The following is a 25,948-nucleotide window of genomic DNA, read 5'->3' on the forward strand; positions in this document are numbered from 1 at the left end:
ATGCCTGGTAAGTAACCAACCCCCCCAACAAACTTCCCTCCCTCCTCTGTCTTTCTTTTCTCTCCCCTTCTTCTCCCTCACTGTGGTGAGACAGGCACTGTGAGGGAGGTTGCTTTGCTGAAGGCTCGCGATTCTTGTGAATGACGACTTTAAATCGCCATGCTGCCTCCCAAATCGATTTTTTTTTTTTCCAACATATATTTATTGGTTTTATACGGGGGGGGGGGGGGGATATATGGAGGGAGGAGCAAAATCACCCCAGAGCATGTTGACCAGCTCTTGTTTTTGCACAAGAATCTAAACATACCCAAGCATAGCCTAGTTTTTGTTTATTTCAAAGCTTATATTTTAAGTGAACTTTTATTCATTCTATTTAATTTAACTTTTATTTATTGTTTTAAAGTAGCCTAAGTGGCATTCATTTCTTAATCTGTCAGTTTGTGTGCAGTTGACAGGGGCTATACAATAATAGGGCACTTTTTTATTTATTTTCTCTAAACCGCGTTATTATGCAAATTACACTTTGCTAAGATTTTCCTAAATAGTAATGCACAGCCAGTCAATATAATTTTCAAGTCATCAACTGTTAGAGTATAATTCAAATTTATTCTCAATAGGGTTAAGGTCAGGGGAAGATGGGGGCCACCTCATGACTTTCTCTCCTTTTATGCCCATAGCAGCCAATGCCCCAGAGGTGTTCTTTGCAGCATGAGATGGTGCTTTGTCATGCATGAATATGATTTTGCTTCGGAAGGCACGGTTCTTCTTTTTGTACCACGGAAGAAAGTGGTCAGTCAGAAACTCTATGTACTTTGCCGAGGTCATTTTCACACCGTCAGGGACCCTGAAGGAGCCGACCAGCTCTCTCCCCATTGATTCCGGCCCAAAACATGACTCCGCCACCTCCTTGTTGACGTCTCAGCCTTGTTGAGACATGGTGGCCATTCACCAACCATCCTCTACTCCATCCATCAGGACCATCAAGGGTGGCACGGCACTCATCCGTAAACAAAATAGTTTGGAAGTTGGTCTTCATGTAGTCCTGAGCCCACTGCAACCTTTTTTGCTTGTGAGCTTGTCCAACGTCAAGGTAGCACCCCCCGTCGTGGCTTGTGCTCTACCTGTGGCTTTACCTGAGAAAAGTCAGGGAGCACAAATGCTTTCTGTGCAGGTCCCCACAAGCTCATCCTCCACAGTATAAGTTATTATGGGCACGTAACAATGCAGCGTGGGCCTCATTTGACTCCAGCCCCAGTCAGGCTTTGCCCACTTTTTAACAATGTCGGCAGAGATAACTACAGTTTATGGAGGCTGATCAAAAGATTTTTTTCTTTTTTAATGAAGCCTGCTCCTCTAATGCCGGGTTTACACCGGGCGCTGAAGCGTCGCGTAAGCGCTAATCCCTAGCGCGCCGGCGCTTGGCTGAACACACAGGACGCTGAAGCCTAGCGTAAGCGTCGCGTAGATCCCTAGTGCGCAGGCGACAGGCTGGTCACAACAGACACGCTTTTCTCCGCGGCGGTCATCCTGCGATTCCTCTCCGTGATAACACATACAGCTGATATTTGTCATTAACTGCAACGGCGACCCAACATTTGTCCTTTTTAATGTTGTCTTTATACAACATTTGCGGAGGATCGTACAGCTCACTGTACTTTTCCACTTCAATTATTAATTTAATGTCATCCTTCTTCAAGAACTTCTCCGCTGTTTGCTCCGTTCAATGTCGGGTGTCGAGGGTAAATTACGTATTCTCCACTCAAGCCTATGGGGAGAGTACGTAGACACCCCCCCCCCCCCCCCCCCTCTCTTTTTATCTTTATGACTGCTTGTGTGGCTGTAGTGGGGGGGGGGGGGGGGGGGGGGGGGCAGAGGGGGACATTTAATAATGTGATCGGTAAAATTGGTAAAATTAAAACTCCAGGACAACAGAAGGGGAATACAAACTATGGGATGCATATTTGATCATTTATATCATATAAAATATGTCATCAATATCGTTTAAAATCATTTTTCAGTGTGTTACCTGCAGCGATACGCCTGCGTCAAGCGCAAAAAAATAGACTCGACGCCGAAACGATCGCTGCACGGCGCGAGGCAGCCTTGGCGCAGCGCTGCACTTCAGCCTCTGGTGGGACCGACACAGAGGATTGACATGGGAGTGGATGGGAGTCAGCTGTTATTTAAGGCATGGCGCCCGGTGATAACCCGGCGTAATGAAAACCAACAGGATCTCCTCTATGTCTCCTCGCATTACGGGACCATCTCATTCATTACTGAGTCAGGCGTTTTTTAGAGGCACCTTAAACCAATGGGATCAGCTATTTTAATTCTAGCCGATTATTGATAACAGGGATTCCCCATAGTTCCCATAGTAAATGGACATGATTAATGGGCGGAACTTTGATCATTATCGAGCTGATACATGAGAATAATCCTTCTGCTCAAGCGAAAAATAGTTTTTGTACTTGATGCAAACTAAGAGTATGGATACCTGACCCGAACCTATCATAACCCATCGGTCCAGCACAGCTTTTGACAAATATTATGAAATTATATCCATTTGTCCCTGCACATGTCTGTCATTTGGGGAAACCAGCAATAACCATGCATATCAGAGACTGGGTAACACAAACATTGGGTTCAGGATTGCACAAAATACAGAATGCCTGCCGGGGTCAGGTAAGTTTGCTCTGAAACAGGTTCTGGCAGAAAATTACAGCTCAAACTGGAACTGATCATTTCAGTGGCTGTAAAGTCTAAAGGAAGCTTTTTTGGTTTAACATTATCAAATTTTTAGACCAACCGTTCCTGCATTCTGAAGAAAATTCCCAGTGTGAACAGAACTCAAGTGCATATGAGGATAAATTAGAATTATTTTTGTGTAGTTATTACTGACTGTGTCTAAGTTTACTCAAAGCTATACACATTCATAATTTAACAGTGAGTTCTCTGTTTGTCGCAGGTCCCTCCCAAAGTGCCCCGGTACCCCAGTACCCTCAGGGGCAGGGGCACTGGCAGCACTATTGGGTATATTGCCCGCCTGAATCCACCCCACCCCAGGGCCGGCAGCATTCCCATCACTGTTTCAACCAAGTGAGTACACCCACAAGACTGGACAGTCACAGAGACTCGTCTACACATCGGTCTTAGTTTGTCCCTTTCATGATGTTTATTGCCAGAATAAATTGTATATGTTGTGTAATTCCAGTGAGACATCAACCTGAGTGGAGTTGGAAGGTAAACATTTAAAGGTAGTATGTGGTGTTGGTGTTGTGTTGTGCATGCTGTCATGGAATTGGGGGGTAAATTCTGTTCTTCACGTAGTCGAACTGTAAGTCATGAGGTCCAGAAACACAGCATGCATTATCATCTACAGTGAGACGGCTAAAGCTTAGCTGCTTTGACTGTGTTTACAATTAATGATATAATAAAAAATGCTCTGTAATATAAAAAAACAAAAATTTTTAGTTTTTAATATTAAGATTTTCTTGTCATAGCTTCAAGGAAAATGACCTATCCAAACTTTATGTTGCCTGAGCAAGACTAAAGGCTACAAGTCTTAGTGTCTCCGCCTTGTCTCTTTGAAGCCCCACAGCTCTGTGGGAAGTGTCACCACCTCACATTAACCTGCAAAAAATATTTGTAGTTATAAATGACTTAAATGAGCATACCTTATTCAGTGAGTATTCATTGTACCACATGTCTATCTGTAGCCCTCATTTACACATGATGAATCTTTCTAAATGGTTCTTCTCCTTGTTGATTGGACCTCCCCCCCAGCCTCCTCACGGTCACACAATGCCCTCTGATCCGGTCAGTGGTGGCCCTCCAGCCCCACCCTTGCAGAGCCAGATGAATGGACAGATGCCTGGTAAGTAACCAACCCCCCCAACAAACTTCCCTCCCTCCTCTGTCTTTCTTTTCTCTCCCCTTCTTTTCCCTCAGTGCCTGTTTCACTGTGGTTGCCTAGCAACACCACAGAACTGTGAGGGAGGTTGCTTTGCTGAAGGATGATGTCACCCATTTGCCAGTTCTGGTGGTCTTAGACTTTTCTCCATTTGAATACGCTCTCTGCTTTAGTAACATTGTTTATTTTAATGTTTGCTGTGTTTAGATGTGTTTGCAAATGTAACATTTCCACTTTATGTTGTTTTTCCAATGGCATGTTTCTAAATGTCAAAGAAATGTAATCAAGGCTTGATATCTTATTATCTCAGTATTACCCGCACACTGTGCCAAGTTGGAGTGTTATATAGCGCTATATCCTAAAAACTTTGACAACCAAAGATGGATAGATCATCCTTTGATGAAAACCCAAACTGGTTCACAGTTCTGCTTTTACAACAACATCATTATATGTATATGATATGGAAACAAATCTTATCACAGTACTTTTTTCCTAATCAGTCGATCGTTATATATCGCGATATTTATCCAATCAGCGACGCTGCACTCCGGTGCATTGCTCATGAACCCGTTCATATTTTTGGCAAACGCTGAACTCGCGCGTAGAACTGATCTGTATAAAAATCTATATATTATGTTCCCGGATTAACGAGGCGTCGCTTCTTCTGCAACAATGAGGATAAAACACTACGGGAAGAATTTATCTTTTGTGTGTACCTCTTCACACACAAACCGCTAATCACGCGGGATATTCACCATCTAGTCCTATATTCTAAAACAGTTATTAATCGATAATGTCGGATCATGACTCGGGACGTTCCGTCACTTTAACCCTGATGTCCTGTCTGTGTGTTACGTCTCCTGTTGGGTAGCAGGTTTAAATATCTCACATAAACTCTAGAGCAGAGAGACAAAGTAAACGTCAGTCATGTACTTGTCATAATAACTTGTGATCAGTGATGGTGTTTATTGGTAAATTGTAAAGTGAGCGCAGGTCAGAGGGAACTGAGGAGGAAGCAGACTCCGACAGAGACTCTGACACAGGACGACCTGACCTTTTAATGTGTGTCTGTGTGATCCTGAAGCAGTGATGGTTATAATCATTCAGGGGTGGAAAACCCGCTGAAACTGTGAACACAGTGGAAAACATGATTATGATTATGTTCAGTCACTGCATCGATGCAGAGTCGTCCACCTCTATGTAGGAACCCAAACATTAGCACGTGTGCTGCTGTCGGCTGCTCCTCCTACGCTGCTGTGTGCATCAACCGAACCTGACCTGGCAGTAACTCTATTCAAGCGACATGATTGGTTCAGTGCAGCGATCATTATTATTGGTTGTTCTTGTTGTCTCTCTAAACATGGATGGAATGAGTTATGGAATGCCTGCCGGGGTCAGGTCAGTTTGCTCTGAAACAGGTTCTGGCAGAAAAATATCATTCATTATCAACTGATCATTTCAATGGCTCTAAAGTCTAAAGGAAGCTTTTTTGGTTTAACATTATCAAATTTTTAGACAAACCGTTCCTGCATTCTGAAGAAAATTCCCAGTGTGAACAGAACTCAAGTGCACATGAGGATAAATTAGAAGTATTTTTGTGTAGTTATTACTGACTGTGTCTAAGTTTACTCAAAGCTATACACATTCATAATTTAACAGTGAGTTCTCTGTTTGTCGCAGGTCCCTCCCAAAGTGCCCCGGGGCAGGGGCAATGGCGGCAGTATTGGGAATATCGCCCATCTCAAACTGGCCCCCCCCCAGGTCCAGCAGCAGTGACCTAACTGTTAAACAAGTGAGTATACCCACAAGACTGGACAGTCACAGAGACTCGAGACTAGTTATTACTGACTGTGTCTAAGTTTACTCAAAGCTGTACACATTCATCATTTTACACTGAATTCTCTTTGTTTGTCGCAGGTCCCTCCCAAAGTCCTCAGGGGCAGCAGGACGCCCTTCTTAATCTGGACCCCCCCAGGCTGCTTTTTTGATTAATCTATTATAAAAATTATTGTTTTTTTTAACCCAATCAACATGTTTATGAATAAAAAAATATTGTGAGTAAAGTTGTCCCCTCCCGTTCTTGGCGTTGAGAGTAAATCATAATTAATTAAGTCTATAAAGTCTGCAGTTTGAGTGCAATACTCGCAGCTCTCAAGGCTTTTTCTATTCCCCTCATTCTATTTTTTTTACTGGAACTTTCCATCGCTCTCCCACTGTCTGAGCCAGAGCTCATGTCAGTAATGAGGTAGCAGAGAGCAAGCGGTTGTGAGGTGAGTTTCATCTGGCAAACACAAATGCTTTCTCTTGCAGGTCCCCACAAGCTCATCCTCCACAGTATAAGTTATTATGGGCACATAACAATGCAGCGTGGGCCTCATTTGACTCCAGCCCCAGTCAGGCTTTGCCCACTTTTTAACAATGTCGGCAGAGATAACTACAGTTTATGGAGGCTGATCAAAAGATTTTTTTATTTTTTAATGAAGCCTGCTCCTCTAATGAAAACCAACAGGATCTCCTCTATGTCTCCTCACATTACGGAACCGCCTCATTCATTACTGAGTCAGGCGTTGTTAAGAGGCACCTTAAACCAATGATTAGTGATAAAAGGGATTCCCCATAGTTCCCAGAGTAAATGGACATGATCAATGGGCGAAACTTTGATCATGTTGTGCAATAATGGTTAGGAGTGATACCATAAGCTAGTGTGCCTTTAGGCGTTCAATAAATTTGGTTATCAAAAATAGAAAATAAAACATTCATATTTAACATATTAATATTAAATCATAACTTTAGTTTGACTAAGTTCTCGCGGGGCACCACCCTTCACAGAAGGGAAAAGATAGCCAATTTATTGATTAAGATCAGTCTCATTTAGATCTAGTTCAATTAGAAATCTTAATATTTACTATTAAAGATTATATAATGAACAGTTAAGGTTTATCGAGTTCTTGACAGTGTAACGGTTGGCAAAGTTCACTTATGCAACATTAATGAAAGGACAAGTTTAAAAGAAAGCATTTATTATAAACATAATAAGTATAAAACACCAATTACTAAACAATATACTAACTAATAAAGATGTGTATGTGAGTGTGTGTGTGTGTGTGTGTGTGTGTGAGAGAGAGAGGGGATCTCTGGTAGCTAAACAAAGGGAGTCACACCTTCCTGTGATCTTTAAGATGGTCTCTAAGATAGCAAACCCCCCCCCCCTCCTTCTGGTCGGGGGAACGTAGTTAAGTAGGTGAAGAGATATGCGGGGTCTGTGAGAATGCTAATCAGAAAATGGCAGGGTCTGTGTTGAGCCCGACTTACATTAACCTTGATTTAACTTGTAACACAATATCACCACATATATCAAACTTATAAACACCACACAGAATCAAATAAACAGTCTTGCTTAGCCTAGTAAAATTATTAAGCCCAGATTATGTTACCAGTCCAAGGACAGGGAGAAAGTTGCTGTGCAGTTCGGGTAGCAGTTCTGGCTTTTGAAGTCTCTGGTTCGTGTGGTCTCTGCTTCCGCGGTTCTGTTGAGCTGTGCAGTTCAGTTGCTTATTGAATCTGTAGTTCTTACTTGCAGGACACCGAGTTGCTGCAAGGAGTTTAGAAGAAGCTTGAGATGCGTGGAGGTTTTCTTGAGAAGATGAGCTGGAAGCTCGACCTTTGACCTCAAGTTGTTGGAAAGAGAATATTTGAGCTGGAGGAATCCGGTTCCGCCACTCGCCGATGCAGGAGGAAAGGCCAGCGGCCTGCTGTCCTCAGTGGTGGTCGGTGGAGAAGAGCGCTGCTGGAGCAGCCTTCGGCCCTCCGAGGGATTGGAGAAAGAGGGAGAGTTTGGGGAGGCCTGCTCTTAAATAGGCCCAGTGACCCCCAGGTCATATGGCCAAAGTGACCAATTGGAGTTGATCATGGGTGGCTCTTGGCACCTAGGTGTGACTTTGCTGAAACAAAAGGAACCTGTAGCCTCCTTGGAGACGGAGTTATGTGACCTTCTCAGGACAAAGAGAACACATTGCACTCTGGGAGATGAGTTCGCTCCAGTCCATGCGGCATGTGGCTTTTTCAAGACAAAGGCCATGTGCTCTCAGGTTTTGACTTCCAATACAGGCCTGAAAGAGAGCCCTGCCTTTTTGCACAAAAACCATGTCCCAACAATCATTATCGAGCTGATGTACATAAGAATAATCCTTCTGCTCAAGTGAAAAATAGTTTTATGACTTGATGCAAACTAGAGTGTGGATACCTGACCCGAACCCAGCGTAACCCATCGGTCCAGCACAGCTTCAGACAAATATTATGAAATTATATCTATTTGACCCGGCACATGTCTGTCATTCGGGGAAACCAGCAATAACCATGCATATCAGGGACTGGGTACCACAAACATTGGGTTCAGGATTACACAAAATACAGAATGCCTGCCGGGGTCAGGTCAGTTTGCTCTGAAACAGGTTCTGGCAGAAAAATATCATTCATTATCAACTGATCATTTCAGTGGCTCTAAAGTCTAAAGGAAGCTTTTTTGGTTTAACATTATCAAATTTTTAGACAAACCGTTCCTGCATTCTGAAGAAAATTCCCAGTGTGAACAGAACTCAAGTGCACATGAGGATAAATTAGAAGTATTTTTGTGTAGTTATTACTGACTGTGTCTAAGATTACTCAAAGCTATACACATTCATAATTTAACACTAAGTTCTCTTTGTTTGTTGCAGGTCCCTCCCAAAGTGCCCCGGGGCAGTACCCCAACTATCCTCAGGGGCAGGGGCAGCAGTATGGGGCCTATCGCCCTCCTCAACCTGGACCCCCCCCAGGGCCAGCAGCAGCGCCCTTACGGTTATGACCAAGTGAGTACACCCACAAGACTGGACAGTCACAGAGACTCGTCTACACATCGGTCTTAGTTTGTCCCTTTCATGATGTTTATTGCCAGAATAAGTTGTATATGTTGTGTAATTCTCAGTGAGACATCAACCTGAGTGGATTTAGAAGGTAAACATTTAAAGGTAGTATGTTGTGCATGCTGTCATCAAATTGGGGGGTAATTTCTGTTCTTCCCGTCAAGAGTGTATGTGTTACTAGAGGGTGTATCTGTCACTTGTTAACCTGAGTCATATCCTGGCTAATGTGGTTTGCCATACCAGTGAAATATGAGGGCTGTAAGAGGATTCTTCCTTAAACGTGATGCAGACTGCTCTGGTGTTTAAGAGGAGACCTATTTGTTGCTCATGTGGGGACCACAGCTACTCTTCGATATCTTTATCTTTGAATATTGAGGGGCACATGAGGAAATAAAGACCCGGGGATTTTAACCCCTGACTAGCTCTATAAGAAGCAAAGGTAATGGTTGCTGTGAAGACCTCAATGTCCAATCTAGACGTTTGACCACCTAGACTTAATTTTTTCATATGTTATGTTTCCTCTGTCTATTTTGTCTCTATCCTTCTTCCATCTTTCTCATTTGTTTTCAGCAAGTTTTTTATTTTCTATCTCTATTTTTTCTCTCCTTTTTGGTTTGTTATTAACCAGGGGTCAAACTGTAAGTCATGAGGTCCAGAAACACAGCATGCTTCATCATCTACAGTGAGACGGCCAAAGCTTAGCTGCTTTGACTGTCTCTTTACAACTCTGGTTTTAATGACTTTTTGCTTTTTATAAAACTTTCAAATGATTGATATACATAATGATGTTATGTGTATGAAAATGTCAAAGTTTGTCTCCAAATTTGTTCCCTATGTATTTGCCATTAATTCCAAACACATACTTCGACCCCTGTTTAGTAATGCATTCAATACTACATGAACTTGTCTGACTTGAAGTTAGTATCCTGTCTTTACTGAGGAAAAGGGTCCTCTGCCAAACTGCAGCTGAAACCTGAGGTAACAAGTTACAATATAGAGCACATAAGTTGAGGCCATACCACCTGCTGGTCAACACCAGCAAATGCACCATAAATCATGGTTTGCAGTACATGTTTTTTGCACCCCATTGAGATTTGTGACTAGAAGTGTTTACTTTGTGCTTTTACTTTGAGTAACATGTGTCTGTCACATTTCTCTCCACAGAGCCAGTACGGAAATTACCAGCAATGAGAGAAGGTCACAGCAACCCCCACAGCTCTGCTCTAATCTCTGTCTGAGCTTTGACCTACGGTCAATCGCTCAGCGAACTTTAAAGATGGTTGCAGCTGAGATTCTCTCAGACACGAACATGCAACCCTCAAAAACACAAGATACGTTTGCCCCCCCGTCTTTTTAGGCTGTCATCCTTGCCTGTAAAATGAATTCTGTTGGTCATGTACATGGACTTGATCAGTGTCAAAGTCCGTGACTCTCCCTTCCTGTTCCAGTATGACTCAAAGCAGCAATGCCTTAAAAAAAAACAAAAAAAAATGGAACTGCCTTATCCTTCAGCATTGCAGATTGTGAAACGAGCTAACAAAATTCATTTTTGTTGGGATAACAGAGATTTAAATGTACAGTTTCAATCTACTGTGGTGCATTGTTTCTCTCCGGTTCAGCTCCGCGTTCATAAGAAGCAATAATGCCAGCAGTAGAGAAACGTGTGGGTGCTTAACATACGAAATAATGCACCCGACAAACTTCCCGCTAGGCCATGGTACATGTCTTGATGTATGTAATGATGTATAAATATATTTTATGCTTTTTAGACCAAGCTAACTTTGTATAAGACATCAGAAACTAGTACTAAAGCTGTGTTGTTTATTTCATCAAATGCATGTCAGTGTTTTTTATGATCTTTAAAATGTTGATCCCATCCAGCACATTATGTTTGTTTTTCCTTTATTTCTTTGTTGTGTTGAATTGGATCTGCTAAATAAATGACATGGACACTGTAAAAGAGAATCTGTAAAAAAGAAAAGGGCCAAACACCTGGTATAAAGAAATGTTGAAAACATGACGGTTGCTCTATTGTTTGTTTTTCTTTGTTTTTTGATATAAAGGAAATTTGGATCATTAATACATTTTCCAAACAAATCACCTGACATGATATTGTCCAATACTCCTCATATATGTGCTCAAACAGGTGATATGTAGCAGATCTCAATGCAAAATGTAAAATAATTCTCTGGAGCCTTTTTTCTTCTGTACAAGCACCTCAGTCTTCTCCATTGACTGCAAATCGGTTTAATAATATATTTCCGACAAGTAGATAATTGTTAGTTTTGCCGATACTGGAACCCCCCCCCCCCCTTTTTTTTTAATAAATGTCTAAGTTGATGTCATTCGAATAGTGTTGTGTGTGAATAATAAAGTTTGTTACTGTCAAATATGTAACATAAGATGTGAAAATGTTCTGAAATGGATTCCCTAATTTCACAGTACAGACTGGTGCAGTTTTATATCACTGGCTTGATATCTTGTTTTACGGTGCATACTTTATCGATCCCACATGTACATCGGCAGAAAGAAGAGGAACCCCACCTCCTCTGGGTATTGTTTATATATGGCTGTTTTAATATTTTCCATTCTCCGTCATTCATCCAAGTGGTGGTCACGTTTGTGTCATGGCAATGTATAACTGTACATTCAAATAAATTGGAAGAATCTTTAATATATTTTGACTTGTGTTTATTTTTAGTGATTGACCTTTCGATCGAGATGCAGAAGAAAATCATTCGTTCTGACGACGGCACAAACCAGATGAGCACTATTGGTGCCGTCAGGATGTGATAGTATGATATAATTGTTTTGTCTTCATCTGCGATCTGGTGGCGAGTGTCCGGCTGGTAATGACCCAGCCTGGCTCAGCGGCGTTTCTGCTTTGTCCAGATGCATCCGGAGAGGTCCAGTGGTCAAAAGTGAAAGTGGAAACAAATTGGTAAGAGGGTTGTGATGTGAATGTGCTTGTGTTACTGGGTTTGTGACTGTGCTTATGTGTGTGGGGGGACAAAATGTAACACGTACAATAGAGATAACGGTTTATTAATTTTTATTTAAAAACAGCTTTTCAACAGTGCTGGGTTTCAGGTGGTTTCCTTTTTTTGAAATAATTTCGCCTGCTTTAGAAAAGATCCTTTCACAGGACAGAGATGAAGTTGGGTTACAAAGAAAAGATACCGCAAGTTTGTACAAGTTTTAATAAATGAATCCCCCCCCATACTAATTATTGCAAGCAAACGCACAATAAAGGTTTGGTTTGTTATAAACGTCAGAGATGTAGATATGACACTGCATACTTATGAATAATTATGTTATTTTCTAAAAAAAAAATGAATAATTTATGCAGTGTCATAACTACATCTCTGACGTTTATGTAGTGGCCATGTGCGGACGTTCGTCTCCGTTGGCCGGCAACGCAGACGAGACATCAAAGCCTTTATATAGTCTATGCTTTATATATGATATCTATGGATCGGCCGGCTCGAGTGGCTTTGAACGTCATCACATACGTCATCAACACAAGCCTCGATACGCGCTTCACAAAACCCATCCTGTATCACTCGACACACGCTTCGCCACAGGAGGACACATCACTAGATATCACCATGTCGGTGCCTCTCACAACTGACAGGCAGCGCGGAAAGGAAGACTCTATTAACGAGGAAATTGAAAAGGTAATCCATCTTTCTTTTTTTTTTAGCTCGTCGCAGAATGGAGGCTACGCTACGTGAGCTAGCCGAGGAGCTAGCTCACGTAGCATTGACCCGAATCCGACCGTTACCAGCTCGGGGACGATGGAACGTTTTGTTAGCCAGAAATGCACACTCATATTTAACACAAAACGCCCCACCTCCTCCTCCTCTTCTTCCCCTCTCCATCACCCCCGTTGTTTCCAAACTACAGCAGAATAACCATCACCAACACAAGGACTTTGTCTGCTAATTTGTTCAGTGTGGGTCATTTTACTTCATGTCACAAACGTGAGATCAATCTTCTGCCCTTTACTGTCTCAGCTACTCGACGAGAACAACCATCTGATCCAGTCGATAAAGGACTTACATAGTAAAGGCAAAACAGCAGAGTGTTTACAGTAAGTGGTTTCCCTTCACGTCACTGTAGCTGTAAGCTCACATGGATACAAGTCCCAGGTGTGTACTGATGCTTCTACATCTCCACCTCCTCCAGGTATATGAAGATGCTGAAAAAAAATCAAGTGTACCTCGTCTGGTGTGTTTCCTGCCTAGCAGAGCCCGATCAAGACGTGCAGTCTCTCCTCCCTGCTGTGAGTATTGGTCCATGCTGATTGTTTCCACTGAGTGAAGAGTAAAGTTTAGCACCTGACCTTATTGGATCTATTGAATCTTTTAATGTTTTTATCAATGCAATGTTGCCCAAAAGGGATTGCACTGGTTTATTAGCCACCCTCATCTCAATCTCTTTCCATTTGGAGTTATAATGTTTGTCACACCACTTGACTATTGGTCCAAGTTGTGCTGCTTCATAGTAATCCTTTAAATTTGGGAGTGCCATACCCCCTGATTCTTAGCCAGTTGTAGCGTGCTATATTTAGGGCCGGAGCACTGATCAAAGTTCAGGTGAGACCCTATTGAAATTGTAAGGATTATTTATTATTATTCAGGCAAATGAATTGGCTTTTTGAGGGCTTTACCATGCTCAACTTCTTAACAAAATTTGCAGAAAGTTAGAAAGTGGTGAAAATTTACGTATTCTGAAGGAATTTTCAATGGGCGTCGCAAAATGGCTCAACGGTGCCCCCCCGAGACCCCTGGAACGTGTTCACATTTACCGGCCTTCACAAAAATCAATATACAGGTGTATCATGACCAGACAAACAAAAAATCTTACATCAAAGGCATCAAAGGACATACATGGACCATGAATCCTTTGATGCTGAGCCGCAAACAAACAGCTCCACTCCTGCAGTGTCAGTCTTCCTAGATCAAAGGAAACTTTATGTTTTGCAAAGGTCACGTCTATTTCTCGTTATTTTTGTTTTTTCAGGCAAAAAGCATGCAACGCTTCAAAATGCATGTGCTCGGGCACACCCTGTGCTGCTTTGCAGCCCTAGAAATGTTATTTTATTATTAGGGCCCGAGCACTGATCAAAGGTCAGGTGAGACCCTATTAAAATTGTAAGGATTATTATTATTATTATTTAGGGCACGAGTACTGATCAAAGGTCAGGTGAGACCCTATTGAAATTGTAAGGATTATTATTAGGGCCCGAGCACTGATCAAAGGTCAGGGAGGACCCTATTGTTATTGTAAGGATTATTATTATTATTATTATTATTCAGGCAAATGAATTGGCTTTTTGAGGGCTTTACCGTGCTCAACTTCTTACCAAAATTTGCAGAAAGTTAGAAAGTGGTGAAAATTTACGTATTCTGAAGAAATTTTCAATGGGCGTCGCAAAATGGCTCAACAGTGCCCCCCGAGACCCCCGGAAGGTGTTCACATTGACCGGTCTTCACAAAAATCGATATACAGGTGTATCATGACCAGACAAACAAAAAAGTATTAGGTGCAATTGGAAAAACACAACAGGAAGCCTGCTATTTTACATTTAGTGGCCATTTTGGCCATACTCCACATTTTTACTTTGATATACTTGTACCAGGGTTTTCATCGGATCAACTTCAAATTGAGATGAGTGTCATCACAACAAGATGGAGATAAAAACTGACTGACGGATTTTTTTTTTTTTATTAGATTTTAAAGGGACAACGGAAATCAGCCAGATTCCCGGATCCGGAGCAACAGGAAAATGAGGTAAGCGGATCGTTTGATTTGAGATTTCAACCTAATATCTTTATATATGCTTTTTAAATATCTTTTTTATTCTTGGTTTTTTACCGTTCCAAATGAACCTCGAAATCATTTTGTCCCAGGTTTTAAACCTTTCTAGCGGTATCTTAACAGGAAGGGACTGGAAGAAATACAACAGCCTAGGGAAAATGTTAATTTTAATAATGTCGATTTTTGAACTGAAGTCCAGTGATATGGTCGACCATCTCTCAATATCCCTCTTAATTTGTAGGTGGATGTGATCATAATTTATTTTCTGAAGATGGCTTATCTGTTTTGTTAAGGTTACCCCAAGATATTTTATGCTTTCTGAGTTCCATTTCGATTTATAGGTGTTTGTAGTTTCTTGGGACGGGGTATAAATAAAAGTCAGAATCTGTGTTTTACTCACATTTGCTTTATATCCTGAGTGGTCTCGGTATATACTTATAAGTTTCATCAAATGTGTTAGGCTTGCATCAGGTCTTTCTAAATATATTATAACATCGTCTGCAAACAGACTTATTACATGTTTTTGTTATTTTATATTTATTCCCTTTATTTCCTCACACTGCCTTATAGCCTGCGCCAGAGGTTCAATGTATAAGGCAAAGAGGAGTGGGGACAGGCAACATCCTTGGCGTGTTCCCCTCTGCAACTTTATGTTTTTTGTTAGACTACCATTAATTTTTATTCTAGCTATAGGATTCTGGTAGATTGTATTGATGCATTTCATGGCTTCTTTGTTAAATCCAAATCGTTACAAAGTTAAATATAAAAATGTCCAATTTACGCTATCGAAAGCCTTTTCGGCATCAAGACTCAGCAAAATAGCCTTAGTTTCCTTAATTTGTATCGAGTTTACTATTTGCAGGGTCCTTCTTAGGTTATCTAATGTTTGTCATCCTGTAATAATTCAGTTTGGTCATCGTCAATTAATTCTGTCATGAAATTCTGGTATCTCCTTGCTATAATGGATGTGTGTATCTTGTAATCTACATTGAGTATAGAAATGGGTCTGTAATTTTTACAATATTCTGCGTCTTTACCCTCCTTGGGGATTACAGATATGATTGCTTCATTCCATGAGGGTGGCAATCTACCTTCCTTAAGGGTATAGTTAAAGGATGAAACAAGGAGAAGGGTTAGTTCTTCTTTAAAAGTTCGGTACCACTCCGATGGAAAACCGTCACTTCCTGGTGATTTATTCGCCTTAAGCCTGGATATTTCCTTAGTTATTTCTTCAGGGGTTATAGGTGCTGTGAGAACATTGTTTTGCTTTTCTCCAATAGATGGCAGATCAAGTGAACTAAGGAACTGTCTTTTTGCATCTTCATCCGATGAGGGTGGTTGAGAGTATAGTTTTACGTAGTAGTCTCTGAATGTGTTCTCTATTTGTACTTCATTATGTCTGAGTTGGTCTGTGGAAGAGTCTCTGATCTTATACTATATCGTGTTAATCCCTTGTTTCCTAATTCTTCTTGCCAGAAGCCTTGTGGCTTTAGGGCCTGTTTCATAATAATCTTGTTTCAGAAATTTTCGCTCCCTAATATATTATCTATTTCCCCTTTAATATCCTTTATTTCTTGTTGGATTTGGCCTGTGTAAGTAGTTTGGCGTTGTACCTCAAGATTTTTTAGTCTTTCCACTAAGTTGAGATACTTTGCCTGCTTAAGTTTTTTTTGTCTTGACGTGATGGCTATTAATTTCCCCCTTATCACCGCCTTCACTGTGTCCCATAAGATTGTTGGGTTGATTTCTTCTGTGTCATTTTCCTCAATGCTTATCCCTATTTCATTTTTAATTTGTTCTGTCGTTGTCTTGTTGTTCACTATGCTTACATTCAGTCTCTAGGCCTTTTATTCAAAAGTACATTTAAGTGGACTGCATTATGGTCTGAGATGTCAGCCACACCAATTCTACAGTCTTGTACTTTGTGTAAATCCCAGTTATTCATAAAAATATAGTAAATTCTAGAGTGTGTGTTATATAAAGTAGAGTAATGTGTAAAGTCTTTTTCCCTTGGATGCAGTTCACGCCATACATCAACCAGTCCATGTTCCTTTTAATTTTCTAAGGCCATGACTGAGAATAATGATTTAAAGAATTGTTTAGTACTCTCGGGAGAAGCATATACATTTATTAGTGTAACCACCTCTTTCTGTAATTTCCCCTTCACCATAATATATCGTCCCTCTGTATCCTTGATTTCTTTGAGACACTCAAAATTAGTCGAGTTTTGTATAAGTATTGCCACACTTCTTTTGTTGCTTTGTTTACATGTAGGTGTTTCTAAAACCGAATTTCTTCAGCTTTTCATGTTCTTCCTGGGAAAGGTGTCTTTCCTGCATAAAGACAACTTGGGCCTTAAGTTCTCATTTTCAAAATTATCTTAGATCTTTTAATTGGATTGTTCAACCCATTAACATTTAACGACACTAACGATATGCTGTTCATTTATAACTTTGGAGAATGACGTTATACATTTCTTTCGGACCCTTATTGCAGCCATGAGAATAAACAACAGCCCAAAGAACATTGAGCAACTCAACACTGAAAAAAACCGAACTAAGACAGTAGGCACTTGCCCCCCACGTTTCCCCCGTGGGTTGAGGGGAAGATCCCATGAAATATGGGGGCCCTTCCTTGGTGAGGTCTATTGTTGTTATACAGATTTTCTTGAACATCTGTCTCATTATAGCTCACACATACAGCATCCGATCAATCCTAACAATGAGGACTATTAAGTCCAATCTCGCAGGTCCACCTATATACAAACTCTTAGACTATTTATCTTCAGTGTCTTTTATGTGTTATCTTTCACTTACTTATTCATGTAGATGCACTCACATACTTTGTTAGTCCATTCCTCTGTATTTCTGCAGTCTTTGTTTTGCTCGTGTTGCGGTGTCCTCTTTGTTTCCCACCCGTTGCCATGGCCACGCTCTCTTAAGGTTCACCTCAGTCTCCGCGGAAGACGCTCCTCTCACCGTCAGGCTGCTCTCCATCCCCGTCTAAGGTGCACCTCTCCCCGCCGGGACAGTTGTCGCTCCGATCCCTCTCTCGCTCAGGTCTTTTGCAGCCTCTCTCGCAGTTTCGTATGTTTTCGGGCCGGTGTCCCAGTGTATCCTCATTCTGGCCATGGGTGTCTGGAAACGGATTCCTCTTTCTTTTAAAGCTTTTTTAATTCCCGCGTACTCCTTTCTTTTCTGAGTTATTTCCGTGGCGTAGTCATGATCAAAGAACAACGCTCGGTTGTTATGTTGTGGTTTTTTCTTCCAGGCTTCCCTCAGTACCATCTCTTTTGTTGTGTACTGGAGGAAGTTCACCACGATAGATCTCGGGGGTTTGCTGGAGTCCGGTTTTGGTGCCAGAGCTCGGTGTGCGCGTTGTATTTGCAGGTCCATCTCTGCCGGCAAGGCGAGCTCCTTTTTAAACAACTGTTCTATGAATTGTGCGGCTGAGCTGCCCTCTGTTCCCTCTTCCAGGCAAAAAATCCGAAGATTGTTTCGCCGGTTTCTTCCCTCTTGGCCGGTCAATCTTTCTTGTAGTATTTTCTGCTGCTTCAGTGTTTGGAGCAGCGCCTCTTTCACCTCCACATTCCAGTTCTCCGTCTCGTCAATTCTTTGCTCAGCCTCCGCGATTCTCACCGTTTGTGTTGCTAGCTCCTTCCCCGTGTCTGCTAGCTTTTGGTTAATGTCTCTCTTAAGAGTTCTTCCTTTAGTTCTCTTTTCATTTCCTTTTTGAGTGTGGCGAGCTCGCTTTTCATTTCCGTTCTGAAGTCGTTGATTTCTTTAAAGATGTCTTTCAGACCTACATGCAGCGCTTCGACAGCTCCAGGCTCCATGTTTTCGTCTTCTTCCCCCGTGTCAACCATGTCTTCTCCGTCGTCCGGCAGTTCGGGTTGTTTAGCTGGGTTTTTGGTATTTTTTCATCCTCTCGATCTTTCTCCCATTTTCATGCTCAAGGCCAAAATGTTAAAACTCGTTTTAATAACTAAGTTCGGGGTTTTTTATCGAGTTTTGATCGGGAGCTAGCTGTCTATTCTGCCATCTTGAGCTGGGTCCCAAGTGACTCTCGTTACATGCTTTATTTAAGGTGTCTATTTTCCAACAAGTTTTACAATTAATGATATAATAAAAAATGCTCTGTAATATAAAAAAACAAAATTTTTTAGTTTTTAATATTAAGATTTTCTTGTCATAGCTTTAAGGAAATGACCTATCCAAACTTTATGTTGCCTGAGCAAGACTAAAGGCTACAAGTCTTAAGGCCGGCGCATGCTTCTGCGTCGTCAGGGGCCCGCAGGCAGTAAAGGCTCTAATATACTTCTACGTAATCCGTGTCTCGGAGAGGTCTCAGCGGGGGGTAAAGAGTCTTTTTGATTTTTACCTCTCCGACCAGATCCGACTTCGTTACGTCGAAAAAAATTCACCGCCAAACCCATAGGCGGCGCAATGGAAGGCGAGCTCAGAAAAACCTACCCCAATTATCGGAAGAAGAAGTCCACGTGTGTTTGTTTATCTCTCTCTCCCACACACTGAACCACGGCAACTAACAGAACTAAATAAAGTGTCACCCAGCAGGTCAAGATGCTGATGTTATCGTTTCTTAGAGCAGCGGTTCCCCGGGCTTGTTTCCGAACTTTGTTGCTGATTCCACAGCTTGAAGCTCCGTGTAGCTTGAGGCTAGACAGAGCTAGCTCCGTGTAGCTGCTAGCTCCCCCCCCAGCTTCCACACACAGTCAGCAGGGACTCTCGGCACTAACTACTACTTTGCTTCAATCAGACAACATCTCGTAAAGTAAACAGGAAGTAAACCGGAAGTTTGAGGTCCGGAAATGACGTCGAACAGAAATGACGCCGTACGGAAATGTGGTCATACGGAAATTATGTTGTTCGCGGACCAATCACAGCCAAGGGGCTGGCCTTCAGCTCTCCGACATGACACGGATAGTTAGAAAAGTCAGGCCTGTACGAAAGGCTCTCCGAAGCCCTCGGAGAGGGCGTTTCTCGACGTATAGGGCAGTCTTATCTGTCCGTTGTTTCACAAACGCAAAGGCATAAATTGGCCTTAAGCTGTAACGCAGGACTCGTTGTCATTCATGGTTCTCCAACCGTTGCGCGTGTTGCCATGCAATTCCCCGCCAGAACACTAGGCGCAGTAATGTTTTTTGTCAAAGTCGGCTCTTCTTCGTGTGTTGCACGAAGAAGAGCGATTTATTTACATCGCCACGGCGGCTCCGCAGAGCCTTTTTCTGGCGGAAAAATCCGCTGGTTAGTGACGGGTTATACTAGTGGACATAGTGTCGGATCTCTTCTGCCAAGTGCTCTTCTAACTGGTCCATATTCGTTCTTCTAAATCTTCCGTGGTTTCCGGGCATGAACCGGATATGCGACTCCGAAAATGATGTAGTCAGCAGACCAATCACAGCCCTCGCGGCCGGGTGACGCTTGCGGGGCTTTGCCGTCTAGTTAGAAAAATTGGCCGACGCACGTAAGGACGTAGGAAGGGCCGTGAGGGGCCCGGAAGAGCTCTTGCGTCTCCGTTCCCGTGAAAACGCAGAAGCATGCGCCGGCCTTTAGTGTCTCCGCCTTGTCTCTTTGAAGCCCCACAGCTCTGTGGGAAGTGTCACCACCTCACATTAACCTGCAAAAAAATATTTGTAGTTATAAATGACTTAAATGAGCATACCTTATTCAGTGAGTCTTCATGTACCACATGTCTATCTGTAGCCCTCATTTACACATGATGAATCTTTCTAAATGGTTCTTCTCCTTGTTGATTGGACCTCCCCCCAGCCTCCTCACGGTCAAGCTATCCCCTCTGAGGGAATGGTCAGTGGTGGCCCTCCAGCCCCACACATGCAGAGCCAGATGAATGGACAGATGCCTGGTAAGTAACCAACCCCCCCAACAAACTTCCCTCCCTCCTCTGTCTTTCTTTTCTCTCCCCTTCTCTCCCATCACAGTGCCTGTCTCACTGTGGTGAGACAGGCACTGTGAGGGAGGTTGCTTTGCTGAAGGATGATGTCACCCATTTGCCAGTTCTGGTGGTCTTAGACTTTTCTCCATTTGAATACGCTCTCTGCTTTAGTAACATTGTTTATTTTAATGTTTGCTGTGTTTAGATGTGTTTGCAAATGTAACATTTCCACTTTATGTTGTTTTTCCAATGGCATGTTTCTAAATGTCAAAGAAATGTAATCAAGGCTTGATATCTTATTATCTCAGTATTACCCGCACACTGTGCCAAGTTGGAGTGTTATATAGCGCTATATCCTAAAAACTTTGACAACCAAAGATGGATAGATCATCCTTTGATGAAAACCCAAACTGGTTCACAGTTCTGCTTTTACAACAACATCATTATATGTATATGATATGGAAACAAATCTTATCACAGTACTTTTTTCCTAATCAGTCGATCGTTATATATCGCGATATTTATCCAATCAGCGACGCTGCACTCCGGTGCATTGCTCATGAACCCGTTCATATTTTTGGCAAACGCTGAACTCGCGCGTAGAACTGATCTGTATAAAAATCTATATATTATGTTCCCGGATTAACGAGGCGTCGCTTCTTCTGCAACAATGAGGATAAAACACTACGGGAAGAATTTATCTTTTGTGTGTACCTCTTCACACACAAACCGCTAATCACGCGGGATATTCACCATCTAGTCCTATATTCTAAAACAGTTATTAATCGATAATGTCGGATCATGACTCGGGACGTTCCGTCACTTTAACCCTGATGTCCTGTCTGCGTGTTACGTCTCCTGTTGGGTAGCAGGTTTAAATATCTCACATAAACTCTAGAGCAGAGAGACAAAGTAAACGTCAGTCATGTACTTATCTTATGGTCATAATAACTTGTGATCAGTGATGGTGTTTATTAGGGATGGGCATTCGATTAAATTGTCTTCATCGATCGTCGGGACAGTTAATGACGAATTTTCGATTAATTATTATATTTTTATATTAAAATTCACTATTTATGGGCTGTTAAAATGCAGTGAAAATAGAAAAAACACAGCGTGTTTCCTCATTGAGATCTTTATTACAAGATGAACAAATCTTGTTGCAGTTAAATGGGATGTTCAATGGTTACACTTGAAAATATGCGCTGCGGTACTCTTCAGCCCCGCTGAGAGAGCAGCTAGCCGCTGAGAGCTAGCTGGACTCCGCCGCCCTCGACCTCCTACTCTGGCCGTTGTCCCGTCCCCACTCCCGGAACCCCTCTACCAGACCCGGCCCTGTCCGGGTCAGAAGGGGCTAGCTTTGGAGCTAGCCTCGGCTAGCTGCGGAGCTCGGCTTCATGTCCGCACGCGGACCCTCAGTCTACGGGGAAGGGAACCCGGAGAGACCCGGGTCTGGGTGAGGGGTTTCGGGATTGATGACATGTCAACAACCGGACTGAGAGGTCGAGAACCGTCAAATCCAGCTAGCTCCCAGCGGCCAGCCGCCGGTCCCCCAGTGGGGCTTGTCGAGTAACTCCGGGCTGCTTCCTACAGCTGCTAACGTCATCACTGTGCTGCGTTCAGGCAAATCAGATATTCTGCCCTCCTACTCATGCGCTCATGGAGACGTATAGCTTCGCAGTTTTGGCAGTGAACGCAACAGAATTTCGTCGAAGACAAAATATGTCCTAGACGAAGTTCTTTATGATCAATTAATCGATCGTCGATTAATTATGCCCATCCCTAGTGTTTATTGGTAAATTGTAAAGTGAGCGCATGTCAGAGGGAACTGAGGAGGAAGCAGACTCCGACAGAGACTCTTGACACAGGACGACCTGACCTTTTAATGTGCGTCTGTGTGATCCTGAAGCAGTGATGGTTATAATCATTCAGGGGTGGAAAACCCGCTGAAACTGTGAACACAGTGGAAAACATGATTATGATTATGTTCAGTCACTGCATCGATGCAGAGTCGTCCACCTCTATGTAGGAACCCAAACATTAGCACGTGTGCTGCTGTCGGCTGCTCCTCCTACGCTGCTGTGTGCATCAACCGAACCTGACCTGGCAGTCACTCTATTCCAGCGGCATGATTGGTTCGGTGCAGCGATCATTATTATTGGTTGTTCTTGTTGTCTCTCTAAACATGGATGGAATGAGTTATGGAATGCCTGCCGGGGTCAGGTCAGTTTGCTCTGAAACAGGTTCTGGCAGAAAAATATCATTCATTATCAACTGATCATTTCAGTGGCTCTAAAGTCTAAAGGAAGCTTTTTTGGTTTAACATTATCAAATTTTTAGAACCGTTTCTGCATTCTGAAGAAAATTCCCAGTGTGAACAGAACTCAAGTGCACATGAGGATAAATTAGAATTATTTTTGTGTAGTTATTACTGACTGTGTCTAAGTTTACTCAAAGCTATACACATTCATAATTTAACAGTGAGTTCTCTGTTTGTCGCAGGTCCCTCCCAAAGTGCCCCGGTACCCCAACAGTACCCCAACGATCCTCAGGGGCAGGGGCACTGGCAGCAGTATTGGGTCTATTGCCCTCCTCAAACTGCCCCCCCCCAGGGCCGGCAGCAGTGACCTTACTGTTAAAACCAAGTGAGTATACCCACAAGACTGGACAGTCACAGAGACTCGTCTACACATCGGTCTTAGTTTGTCCCTTTCATGATGTTTATTGCCAGAATAAGTTGTATATGTTGTGTAATTCTCAGTGAGACATCAACCTGAGTGGAGTTAGAAGGTAAACATTTAAAGGTAGTATGTTGTGCATGCTGTCATCAAATTGGGGGGTAATTTCTGTTCTTCCCGTCAAGAGTGAATGTGTTACTAGAGGGTGTATCTGTCACTTGTTAACCTGAGTCATATCCTGGCTAATGTGGTTTGCCATACCAGTGAAATATGAGGGCTGTAAGAGGATTCTTCCTTAAACGTGATGCAGACTGCTCTGGTGTTTAAGAGGAGACCTATTTGTTGCCCTTTATTTCCTGTGGTCTCATGTGGGGACCACAGCTACTCTTTGATATCTTTATCTTTGAATATTCAGGGGCACATGAGGAAATAAAGACCCGGGGATTTGAACCCCTGACTAGCTCTATAAGAAGCAAAGGTAATGGTTGCTGTGAAGACCTCAATGTCCAATCTAGACGTTTGACCACCTAGCCTTAATTTTTCATTTGTTATGTTTCCTCTGTCTGTTTTGTCTCTATCCTTCTTCCATCTTTCTCTTTTTTTTTCCTCAAATTTTTTTCTTTTCTATCTATTTTTTCTCAAAGTTTTTGGTTTGTTATTAACCAGGGGTCGAATTGTAAGTCATGAGGTCCAGAACAAAGCATGCTTTATCATCTACAGTGAGACGGCCAAAGCTTAGCTGCTTTGACTGTGTCTCTTTACAACTCTGGTTGTAATGACTTTTATGCTTTTTATAAAACTTTCAAATGATTGATATTCACATTATGATGTTATGTATATGAAAATGTCAACGTTTGTCTCCAAATTTGTTCCCTATGTATTTGCCATTAATTCCAAACACATACTTCGACCCCTGTTTAGTAATGCATTCAATACTACATGAACCTGTCTCACTTGAAGTTAGTATCCTCTCTTTACTGAGGAAAAGGGTCCTCTGCCAAACTGCAGCTGAAACCTGAGGTAACAAGTTACAATATAGAGCACATAAGTTGAGGCCATACTGCCACCTGCTGGTCAACACCAGCAAATGCACCATAAATCATGGTTTGCAGTACATGTTTTTTGCGCCCCATTGAGATTTGTGACTAGAAGTGTTTACTTTGTGCTTTTACTTTGAGTAACATGTGTCTGTCACATTTCTCTCCACAGAGCCAGTACGGAAATTACCAGCAATGAGAGAAGGTCACAGCAACCCCCACAGCTCTGCTCTAATCTCTGTCTGAGCTTTGACCTCGGGTCTATCGCTCAGCAGACTTTAAAGATGGTTGCAGCTCACTGAGATTCTCTCAGACACGAACATGCAACCCTCAAAAACACAAGATACGTTTGCCCCCCGTCTTTTTAGACTGTCATCCTTGCCTGTAAAATGTATTCTGTTGGTCATGTACATGGACTTGATCAGTGTCAAAGTCCGTGACTCTCCCTCTGTTCCAGTATGTCTCAAAGCAGCAATGCCTTAAAAAAAAAAAAAAAAAAAAAAAAAAAAAAAGGAACTGCCTTATGCTTCAGCATTGCAGATTGTGAAACGAGCTAACAAATTCATTTTCTTGGGGTAACAGAGATTTAAATTTACAGTTTCAATCTACTGTGGTGCATTGTTTCTCTCCGGTTCAGCTCCGCGTTCATAAGAAGCAATAATGCCAGCAGTAGAGAAACGTGTGGGTGCTTAACATACGGAATAATGCACCCGACAAACTTCCTGCTAGGCCATGGTACATGTCTTGATGTATGTGATGATGTATAAATATATTTTATGCTTTTTAGACCAAGCTAACATTGTATAAGACATCATAAACTAGTACTAAAGCTGTGTTGTTTATTTCATCAAATGTATGTGTCTGTGTTTTTTATGATCTTTAAAATGTTGATCCCATCCAGCACATTATGTTTGTTTTTCCTTTATTTCTTTGTTGTGTTGAATTGGATCTGCTAAATAAATGACATGGACACTGTAAAAGAGAATAAAAAAAGGCCAAACACCTGGTATAAAGAAATGTTGAAAACATAGCAGTTGCTCTATTGTTTGCTTTTCTTGTTTGTTTTTTGATATAAATGAAATTTGGATCATTAATACTTTTTCCAAACAACATCACCTGACATGATATTGTCCAATGCTCCTCATATATGTGCTCAAACAGGTGATATGTAGCATGGATTCCCTAATTTCACAGTACAGACTGGTGCAGTTTTGTATCACTGGCTTGATATCTTGTTTTACGGTGCATACTTTATCGATCCCATATGTACATCGGCAGAAAGAAGAGGATCCCCACCTCCTCTGAGTATTGTTTATATATGGCTGTTTTAATATTTTCCATTCTGTCATTCATCCAAGTGGTGGTCACGTTTGTGTCATGGGAATGTAAAACTACATTAAAATAAATTGGAAGAATCTTTAATATATTTTGACTTGTGTTTATTTTTAGTGATTGACCTTTCAATCGAGATGCAGAAGAAAATCATGATATGATATAATTGTTTTGTCTTCATCTGCGATCTGGTGGCGAGTGTCCGGCTGGTAATGACCCAGCCTGGCTCAGTGGCGTTTCTGCTTTGTCCAGATGCATCCGGAGAGGTCCAGAGCACATCTACACCCCAAATTACCCTCCGCGTCTCTCTCTCTCCCTCTCTGCTCCCCCCAGAGAGGGAGAGGGACTACCTGT

General features: G+C 42.1%; 1 protein-coding gene across 3 annotated transcripts; it reads left to right on the forward strand.

Moving 5' to 3' along the window:
• Window positions 1–12,337: 12,337 nt before the first annotated feature.
• On the forward strand, window positions 12,338–25,684 carry LOC133017903 (protein SSXT-like). 3 transcript variants are annotated; one of them, XR_009682790.1, is made up of 8 exons: window positions 12,338–12,488; window positions 12,828–12,904; window positions 13,000–13,096; window positions 14,548–14,607; window positions 20,424–20,517; window positions 23,050–23,192; window positions 23,641–23,703; window positions 24,435–25,684. XR_009682790.1 is itself a non-coding variant. In XM_061084149.1 (7 exons), the coding sequence occupies exons 1-6, from the start codon at window positions 12,420–12,422 to the stop codon at window positions 23,172–23,174; spliced, it is 522 nt and encodes a 173-aa protein (XP_060940132.1). In that variant the 5' UTR covers window positions 12,338–12,419; the 3' UTR covers window positions 23,175–23,192; window positions 24,435–25,684. The 3 variants fall into 3 exon arrangements, 2 of the variants coding, with proteins under 2 accessions (XP_060940132.1, XP_060940133.1); XM_061084149.1 differs by lacking the exon at window positions 23,641–23,703; XM_061084150.1 differs by lacking the exon at window positions 24,435–25,684 and having other exon boundaries at window positions 23,641–24,416.
• The last annotated feature ends 264 nt before the right edge of the window (window positions 25,685–25,948 follow it).

This window comes from Limanda limanda, chromosome 13 (genome assembly GCF_963576545.1).
Source record: "Limanda limanda chromosome 13, fLimLim1.1, whole genome shotgun sequence".
Taxonomy (NCBI): domain Eukaryota; kingdom Metazoa; phylum Chordata; class Actinopteri; order Pleuronectiformes; family Pleuronectidae; genus Limanda; species Limanda limanda.

Bases quoted from the DNA above. Each gene is read 5' to 3' on its own strand.
- LOC133017903 (XM_061084149.1), top strand. From the start codon at position 12,420: ATGTCGGTGCCTCTCACAACTGACAGGCAGCGCGGAAAGGAAGACTCT. The intron at 12,905-12,999 runs GTAAGTGGTTTC...CACCTCCTCCAG, and splicing joins AAAACAGCAGAGTGTTTACA to GTATATGAAGATGCTGAAAA. The intron at 13,097-14,547 runs GTGAGTATTGGT...TTTTTTTATTAG, and splicing joins TGCAGTCTCTCCTCCCTGCT to ATTTTAAAGGGACAACGGAA.